This window comes from Akebia trifoliata, unplaced genomic scaffold, assembly GCF_017979445.1.
Source record: "Akebia trifoliata isolate Shusen 1 unplaced genomic scaffold, ASM1797944v1 Contig01390, whole genome shotgun sequence".
NCBI classification, from domain to species: domain Eukaryota; kingdom Viridiplantae; phylum Streptophyta; class Magnoliopsida; order Ranunculales; family Lardizabalaceae; genus Akebia; species Akebia trifoliata.
In genome coordinates, this window is record NW_028237687.1 from 556,351 (window position 1) to 565,280 (window position 8,930).

Below are 8,930 nucleotides of genomic sequence, written 5' to 3' on the forward strand. Positions count from 1 at the left end.
TTCACTTTTGTGTTTCATTTGCACTCAAAAGTAAAATAAAAATATTATATTCCTTTGTTCATTGTTTTTCATTTTTAAACCATGTTCACATATATATTATTGTTGGTTTTATCATTTTTGTAAGAAATTCTTAGGACGTATGACAAGCATGCTTACAATTTACACGAGCAAAGAAGACGAAGTAACCAGACCAATAATGAAGTGAAATTGGTAGGTTAAAATAGAGGTTATAAAAAAAAAGATTATTTTTAAGGCTGGTACGCATGCAACCAACTACTTAGTGGTGTGCAACTAGTTGGTCCCTATTGTTTTTGGGTTGGGTATGCAATTGATGATGATGATGATGATATGCAAGTAACAATCCCTTGTAAAAATCAAGCATCCAAGAGAACTTTAGGAAAAATGCAAATGATGAATTTAAAAAAAAAAAAAAAAAATTCAGTTCCAATCCAATGTTATTTTAGCAAGTCCTGCTGTTATAATGTCTTGTGATTACTAATTACTACATCTTGTGGATAAATTTCTAGCGAGAAAAATAGGGCAACATCGAGATTATGAAAGACATAAAAAGAGTTTTTCCTCAATAATTTTTTATGAGTAGTCTTGTTTTGGTCCATCATTTTTCTTTTTGTAAGCTAAAACAGGTTAGTAATTAGTAGGTGAAGGCAGGTTTTGAACAACACTCCTTAACTTTAACCAACTTAGCAAGTTGACACCTGCAATTGTTTTGGTCCATTTTTATTTTAATGTCATTGACAATTTAAATATTGTTCTAAATAAAGTGTGGAAAAAGAAAAAAAAACACACACACACACACACACACACACAAACATCGTATTTAAGTTTTAGAGGCAAAGAGTTGGAATAAAAAAACAAAGATCTATCTGCCAGTGTTTGGGAATGAATTTAGGGCTTCTTGGCGCAAAAGGTAGTAGTTGAGAATGAACCAAAAACATAAGCCACCCTCACTAATTTCTCCTCTTTTGAGGGTTTGCGAGAATGTTATCCAAACCAATTTCCTGTTGGAATCTGATTGAACTTAGGGCATGTTTGATTGCCTGAAAAATCATTTGCCAGGCAAATCATTTTCTATTGTTTGAGCACATCATGAAAATTTTGCGATTTTTTTTATTTATATTGTTTAGTTGCATTTGAAAGGAAAAAAAAAAATCATTATTTTAATTTGTCTTTTGTGCCTAGGTAAAAAATCATGATAAAATCATTTTTGTGAAAAATTTGAACTAATTTCTTTTGTAAAACAGGATTAAAAAAAATTCCTTCTTTAGACAAGCATTGAGAGTATCTATAAATACAATATTTAAGGGTCCTTGGGCTCAACTTTTGACATTCAAAACCATGATCAGATGCTTTAGGATTGTAGAGAACAAATTCTATGAAATTAGAAAAGAAAAATTCCAAAAAAAGCTTACTTTTCACTGTTGGATTTTATTTTTAAATTTGAGAGTTGTGTAGCCGTCCATTTTCAAAACTTTGGGTCAAGCACAAAGGAAATTGTCTTTTTATTTTTATTTTTTATATATGAGTTTTTCTATGAAATTTAGAGGGCTGTGGTGTTAGATTGCCAATGTGGTTATCCATTTTAACAAAACAACCCTTAGTAAGACTTAAATCTTTACTAAGTTAATAAGCAAAATGTTTTTCATGAAAGGTATCTACATTATACCACTCGTTCAAAGTTCAAACAATGCAGTACTAAACTCTTAGTAAGACTTAAATCTTTACTAAGTTAATAAGCAAAATGTTTTTCATGAAAGGTATCTACATTATACCACTCGTTCAAAGTTCAAACAATGCAGTACTAAACTCTTGAATAGGCTCCCAGTAGGAGGTCACAACTACTATGGCTCTTCAATTAGTACTTACTACACACTAAACTACTCGTTAGGCTCATATAATATCCTATTCTAAAGCTTTAAACAAATAGAAAATTTAATAATAATAATAACACAAAATAAAAAGATAAAGCAATTGGATTTGCCTCATATAATAGCTTATTCTAAAGCCTAAAAAATAGGAAATCTAATAAAAAACCAAGAAAGCAATTTGATTCGTGTGTGCTGGCAAATCGATTTCCCAACAATTTTTTTTTATTTGCTGCGTCAAACATGTGAAAATACTCTTTTGCCATGGCAAATCGTTTTTCACCTAATTTTCCTTACAATCAAACATTTTTTGATAAAGAATACAATACCCTTACCATTTTAGCAACTAAAATATCTCCAAATTTTTACCTAAAATGAAAAATGTCCAACGAAGTTATTTCCTAAATGTGCTCCTGTTCTTGCTTCCCATCATAAAATAGTTCAATTCCGATCATCAAATAATTCATTTCTACTACTCACTAAAACATAAAACATATACAGGAATAATCTGTACAACTCCAGGCTTGATCCATGATTCCCTTTCTCCACAAATGGATGATAAGATCTCTACTCCAATGAATACCATATTGACTGGCTCATATATCATTGATTCAGGTCCTCGTTGGACCCTAAAACATCGCTTCGTACACTAAACAAAGAACGAAATTATGCATCCACCGACAACCCTAATGTCAAGTGGAGAACATTACTTTGGCAGATCTTTGATATAAGGCTTTATTAAAAACTATCACAATGGATCCAGAACAATTCAATGTATCTTATGATCAAGACCCGATATATATCATCAAACCAGATTACATTTCAATTCCAACCTGATACATTGACAGCCTTAATAATCCCCCTTTACATTCATCCAAATCACCGAAGGTGCCTCAAGATTCACATTACACAAATGCTGAGGAAAAACCTTGAAGGCAGTATTGAACCATATTATTTCTGACCTGACCCTTACATTGCTATAGATATACAAAAATTGGACAAATAAAACCGAAAACACCAAAAGTTAAACCAAGACATCTTATGAAAATCATATTTATATTTACAACAAAAAGGGGAAGGGAAGAAAAAAAAAATTTACCTAAAGAAGCAGCTTGTGTTCCTTAATTTGCTTTAGGACTTCGAACCCCAGCAGTGCCTTGCCCATCTTCCTTTGTTGTTCGGATATCTATTCTCAAACAAGTATCATCTTCAGGTCGGCAATCAACCAACTTATCGTTACTTATGCATTGTGATGATTTGCCTGAAGAATCATTTCTATACAAACGCTTCCTAGGTTTCCTTGTTGGGGTGAAAATGGTGGTGCCCGGATGGAACCGTTGCAGCGTGTCCAGGGGGTGCATTAGCATTCTCTTGCAGGATCTATTAGGACGAGATGGAAGATTTTTGCCCGCTTGATCATCCCCATTTCCTCTTTCTTCGTGTTTAGGCTTCGAGTGTGTCGAAGAACCTTTCATGGACGAATGTAAACTTAATTGCAATGTACTATCTGTGCTATGTTTTCTTTTTTCCATCACTCTGGACTTGCGGGAACGGCTGTTGCCCCTACTGGTGGCATGAACACTGGCTTTTGGACCACACAAGATCCTTGGCCCACACCTTTGATGATTATAGTTGTCATTGCTTACACCCTCTTCTTGAGCCATGAAATCCTCATTGGGTAAAACTTCTTCCTCGACCATAACGATTGTGGATTCCTAAGTACATAAATAAACATCCAATTAGTAGCTCTTAAATTGATTATACAATTCATTTTTGGGACTCTTGTCCTTTATTTGCCATTCCACTCTGAAGACAAGTACAATATGAGTTATTATCAATTTCTTGTTACTTGTCTTCAGAGTGGAATAGCAAATCAAGGACATGAGTTCCAAAAATGCACATGAGGCTTGCCTCAGCATGGCTGTATTGGGGCATACAGAGTACATTCACCAAGGCTTTTGAAAATGCAGATGTCTCATGCCTATCGAGTCCTTTTTAATGCCAATCAAAGTTTTACACCTTACATGTATATATGCTAGTTGGGTCAGGTCGTAGTAACTTAGAAAATTCAATTCGATTTTCTGTTTTTCCACTTGGGGTCACTATAGAGCCCTATAGACTAAATGTATATTTTACCCACATAGAAAAATCAATGCAAAACTAGTGTTTATAATCTTCTCATAGTTAAACTGTTGAGAGTGATGTTGTCCCATGACATACAGCATGGCAAGATCATTTAAGAACAAAACAATATAAGCATATTGAAATAATTCAAAAAACAAATTTGTAAGAATGCATATAAAAGCAAACTCAAAAATTTGTTGAGAGGTTGTGTACATGAGAAGGATATCATGGGAATGAGCATTGACCAATGGAAAGGTGGTGCTAAACATGCATGCTTTGCTTGTTCTAAATAATAAGATAAAAAAAAGTTCTTACACACCAGAATACGTAAGAATTGAAAGTGTATATTCCTTGAAAAATCAATTAAATTGAGTGTACATGCCATTTAAAAATAAATTAAGGAGTAACGAAATATCGGCGTTAGTAGATATACCTTGATAAGCTGTTCACAGTCTGATTCTTCTCCTTCAGAATCAGCCATCTCCTCGCATTCAAACTCTACATCTTCTCCGATTTCTTCCTCAGAGTCACTTAACTCTTCCTGTTCCATCACTATTTCTGGAAGATACTGATCACCAACAATGTTACATTCAGTAAACATTGCCTGATCACGACAACTGCTGCTATTTTCTCTAGATGGATTATTAACATTTTGGCTTTCCTTTCCATTGCCACCATCCACCAAACCAATAACTTTCTCTTTAGATGTAGAGCTTAAGTGGATCTCCAAATCAAGTTCATTTGCTTTCTCAGAAGGGCTATTGTTGACCTGTGCCTCGATCATGACAGAATCAGAAGGATTTTGATGTTGCGCGGAGTTTCCCCGAAAAGATTCCAAATCAACTACTACTGAATCATTATTTAGACCATCTGTTCTTTGCAGAAGTGGATGGAAATCAATGGCACATGAGCTCAATGGGTGGTTTTCCTTTGACCTTAAAGATTTATAAAAGTGATCAATTATCGAACCTTCGTGTTGAGGTTTACTAAACTGAGGGAAGTTTGCTTGAAGGAGTTGATTTCCGGGTAAAAAGTTGAAAGTAGTAGAGGCGCTAGTGGTACTACAGTTTATTGGACTGCAAGCCAAGCGTCCATCTTCAGGGGTCTGAAACAGTAACGGATGCATCTGAAGATCCAGATCAGCACTTTTGTCGAGATCGTGATAAGATGTAGATCCTGATTTTGCAACTTGAGCTGGAGATATCTTGGTAGAATGAAATGATCCAGATTGGTAGCTTTTGAAAGCAGACTGAGAGATCACACGAACAGATGGAGGAAGGTTTACGGGTGGCAAGTCAGGTGCTAACCTGACTAACCGGGCAACATTCCTTCTACGAACACGATACGGACGCAGGCTAATCTGGCCCTTTGAAGATTTGGACATCCATTCAGGATCGAAATGATTTGAAGCTACGGTGTAAGATGCACTATATCTAACATGAGTGAAGTGAGATGCGTTCTGGAGACATTGGGATTGCTCTGAAGTAGGAAGAAATTCATGCATGTACCCATCACCAAATTGTGTTCCACCAACACAAGACGACCCCTCTTGTGGTTGCAAATCTCTTCTGCTAAGGCTCGATAAGGGAAGTTGAGAAGATGGGAACCCGGAGTTTCCAGGTCTCCAATCTGCTAAGAAGGCTTCATGCACATAGGCTTCATCTTCATCATCCATGTTATCATCTCCACTTTTATTCCCTTCACCAGCATTATCAACCAGATAGTCCTGCAGCCATTATAAAACAATGAGATCAAATCATTTTTCAATATTATTAAAGAGAGTTGCTATTGGCACCCCAACTTTTACTTATTACACCCCAATTTCTTAAATTATTTATCACACCCCAATTAAAGATTAAAACACACCATTCAAACATTACAAAGGTTCGGCTCAAATCAGAATCTCAACTTTACAAAATATCATAACACCTGTTCAAACAATTTTCATAATTGTTTACAATTATGCTTAAGTTCATATAAAATCTTAAACCCAAAAAATAAAAATCTAGCAAAAAAATAAAAGAAAAAAATTATATTGGCATCTCAACTTTTACTTATTCTCAACCATTTACTTATTTTCTTTACTATTTTTTTTTTTTTTTTTGAAAAGTATAATATATTGAAAGGAGGGCAAAAGAATGTACAAGGAGGCCGAGAAAGCCTCACAAAAAGAAGCAAAAGAAAAGAAAAAGAAAAACTACAGCATCAATGATCACATAAAGAGTTCCATCTAAAAACAAAGTCGTCAAAAGTGATCTCCGCGAACTCAATGTTCTGTTTCGACCATAGGCATAGAAGGCCCAAGATCTCCAAGAAACCTGTGTGAAAGCTGCTAGTCTTACGATTGAACACCCTGCTAATCTTTACTTTTAATTGGGGTGTAATAAGTAAAAGTTGGGGTGCCAATAGCAGCTCTCTTATTAAAACATGTTACCCCATTTTAATAAATTTCTTAAAACATTTTTCATACAATAATTACAATGTTTTATCAAAAAAGTTACATTTAAAACATTTTTTTCCTCTAGCAAATAAAAGGAGTAAAATTAAAATAATAAAATCTAACAGAAAAAAAAGTGCTTTTAGGTTTTAAACAGTCACACAGGTAATATGGGAAATATCTTGGTAAATAACAGATTGTTTGCCAGCCAACCATAAATGAACTGACCTCACTTATCTCTTTTCCAGGAGCAGTTTGCCAGCTAGCCAAAGCTTCAGCTTTGCACTTTCTTCTCCGTGATTCATATAAACGTCGCTTCTCCCTTTTAGTTGCATCTGACTTATATGACTTCTGAGTTCCAAGTGCAATTCGCCACTGCCGAGGTAGCAAAGATGGATCCCTATACGGGACAATAAATTTCCATACAGACATCCAGTCAAGCTTCAAGACCCTGAGTCCCTGGAATTATAGAAAAAAAAATGAAACTCTTAGATTGCTACGGATTACAAGGTTTCATTTTTCAAAGAAAGGAGAAGTCAGAGAATGCCCCAATTTATTCACCTCGTGAATGCGTGCCTTCTCTTCTGCAGTCAAAGGTGAGGTCTTCATCCTTCGAACTGCCTACATTAAGGAACAAAGAAAACTCCTCAGTTTTTTTTTTTTTTGTTTTGATCAGTAAACTCCTTAGGTTTTATTAATGAAAAAGTAACATGACCATCCCAGTGCCTATATTATGGCCCACCAGGTATAGGAAACCCCTTAAAATTGCATCAATTGGATGGTTCTAACATCTAATTAAATATATAGAGATTCTATTGCCACAACAACTTTTTCTACTGCCACCCCAATTCATATGTTAATCACCAAAGAATTAGCACACATCTTGGGGTGGCAATAGAAGCTTTCTTAAATATAATACCATGAAATTTTGATGCTACAAATTAGGCAATTTATTTTGACTCTTGTAAATCTGATCATCATCAAGACATCAACATCATAGACTTGGGGCTGGCCTTAAGGGAATCACATACTATGCAATCTGAGAGACAGGCCATCTATGGGATGTTCTGGATTGAGAACTACGACGACATACTATCCAAAGAAATCACAAAAAATACGATAAGTAAGAAGACATTACCATTTGAAGTAAAATCAAACAAAAAAATGAACGTACATATCCAAAAACGTTTGATTTTCTTATATCCAAGAGAATGCACACATACCTTTATTGGATTTTCAGGCGCTTTAGAAGAGCAACGGTTTTTCTGCCTAACAAAGATCTGCAACACAATTTACGTGCAAGACGTCAAACAATCAGATTTATAGGTCATAATGGCCATATAGATGGATGAAATTTCTAATATATTTCTATGACCCAGAATTTAGAAAACTACCCTCAACTATTCCTTTCAGGAATCAGTTAAAAATGCACCAAAATTGTCGGCAAAAAAATCAGGATGCAATATTATGGAAGATATCATATATACTAAAATCTGCATCAAACAAAAGGTCCAACCAAACAGAAAAAATGCCAATTGGAACATATAAATATTTCTTCTAACCATAGGATTACAAAGATGATTGACCGAAAAGCAGGCCACTGTATTTTACCTCATTTACCAGTTTCAACAATATATAACTCACCCAACTTATACATGGCAACAAATAGAGCATAGCAAGGTCTGCTGTTTTCTATATAGTAAGCGTTACGAAACACCTTTGTTTGCCATTATATCTTAAAGACTGTATATAGAATGATAAGAGGAACAATGACAAACACTGTCATATGATAGCAAGCAAAGTATGTATTCTAGTTGAGAGTGGCAATGGAGTCCTCTTTATAAATCTATTTATCATACCATTGATATCTATTATTCTTCTCCGGTTTTTCCAACTTCAGTCATTTGCGGTCTAAGAGTTCCTCCCAAAGTAGCTCTTTTCATTTGGGCTGCAGCGGTGGGAAAATCTAAACTTTTGGACAATGTTTATATATATATATAGTTAAGTGCAAATTGTATTAACGTGGCCAAGGAGACCAGCAAGGAAATTACAACAACCGAACAAAGACAAAATTACACAGGAGACAAAGTATAAACCTGGTCCCACCTTCCCAAGAAGTCCTCAGCGATGACCCCTCTAAATTCTACAAACATTTTATACCAAATAAATCAAAGCCCCATAATAAAAATAATAGTCTCTGCATAGAGAGATCCTTATCTTCAAACAGACGGCAATTCCTCTCCTTCCAAAGACCCCAACACACAGCAAAAGGAATCAAGGACCAAAGGATTCTCTTGGCTAGCTTGAATGCGAGCCCCAAGTACATCCACAATTCGAAGAGGCTACTAACTGTAACCAAAAAGCAAGAAGGCATACCGAACAACATTAGGAAGAAATCCCAAACCTCCCAATCCAGTGCATGAACAGATGGTTGACAGATTCCCCCTCTTTCCAACACATTGAGCAAAAATTCAGAGCACAAAAAC

At 35.2% G+C, this 8,930-nt stretch overlaps 1 protein-coding gene across 2 annotated transcripts; it reads right to left on the reverse strand.

Moving 5' to 3' along the window:
• Positions 1-2,641: 2,641 nt before the first annotated feature.
• On the reverse strand, positions 2,642-8,705 carry LOC147380489 (uncharacterized). 2 transcript variants are annotated; one of them, XM_086431649.1, is made up of 5 exons: positions 7,668-8,705; positions 7,476-7,536; positions 7,006-7,065; positions 6,673-6,903; positions 2,642-5,733 (listed from the first exon to the last, which is right to left on the reverse strand). In XM_086431649.1, the coding sequence occupies exons 2-5, from the start codon at positions 7,497-7,499 to the stop codon at positions 4,393-4,395; spliced, it is 1,656 nt and encodes a 551-aa protein (XP_086287775.1). In that variant the 5' UTR covers positions 7,500-7,536; positions 7,668-8,705; the 3' UTR covers positions 2,642-4,392. The 2 variants fall into 2 exon arrangements, with proteins under 2 accessions (XP_086287775.1, XP_086287776.1); XM_086431650.1 differs by lacking the exon at positions 7,476-7,536 and having other exon boundaries at positions 7,668-8,703.
• Positions 8,706-8,930: the final 225 nt, after the last annotated feature.

What these genes read in the sequence shown, in the direction of transcription:
- LOC147380489 (XM_086431649.1), bottom strand. Translation starts at nt 7,499, where the DNA reads ATGGCCTGTCTCTCAGATTGCATA. An exon ending in CCTGTCTCTCAGATTGCATA is followed by an intron (nt 7,066 to 7,475) that starts GTATGTGATTCC and finishes TCCTTAATGTAG; the next exon opens with GCAGTTCGAAGGATGAAGAC. An exon ending in CTGGAAAAGAGATAAGTGAG is followed by an intron (nt 5,734 to 6,672) that starts GTCAGTTCATTT and finishes TAATGGCTGCAG; the next exon opens with GACTATCTGGTTGATAATGC.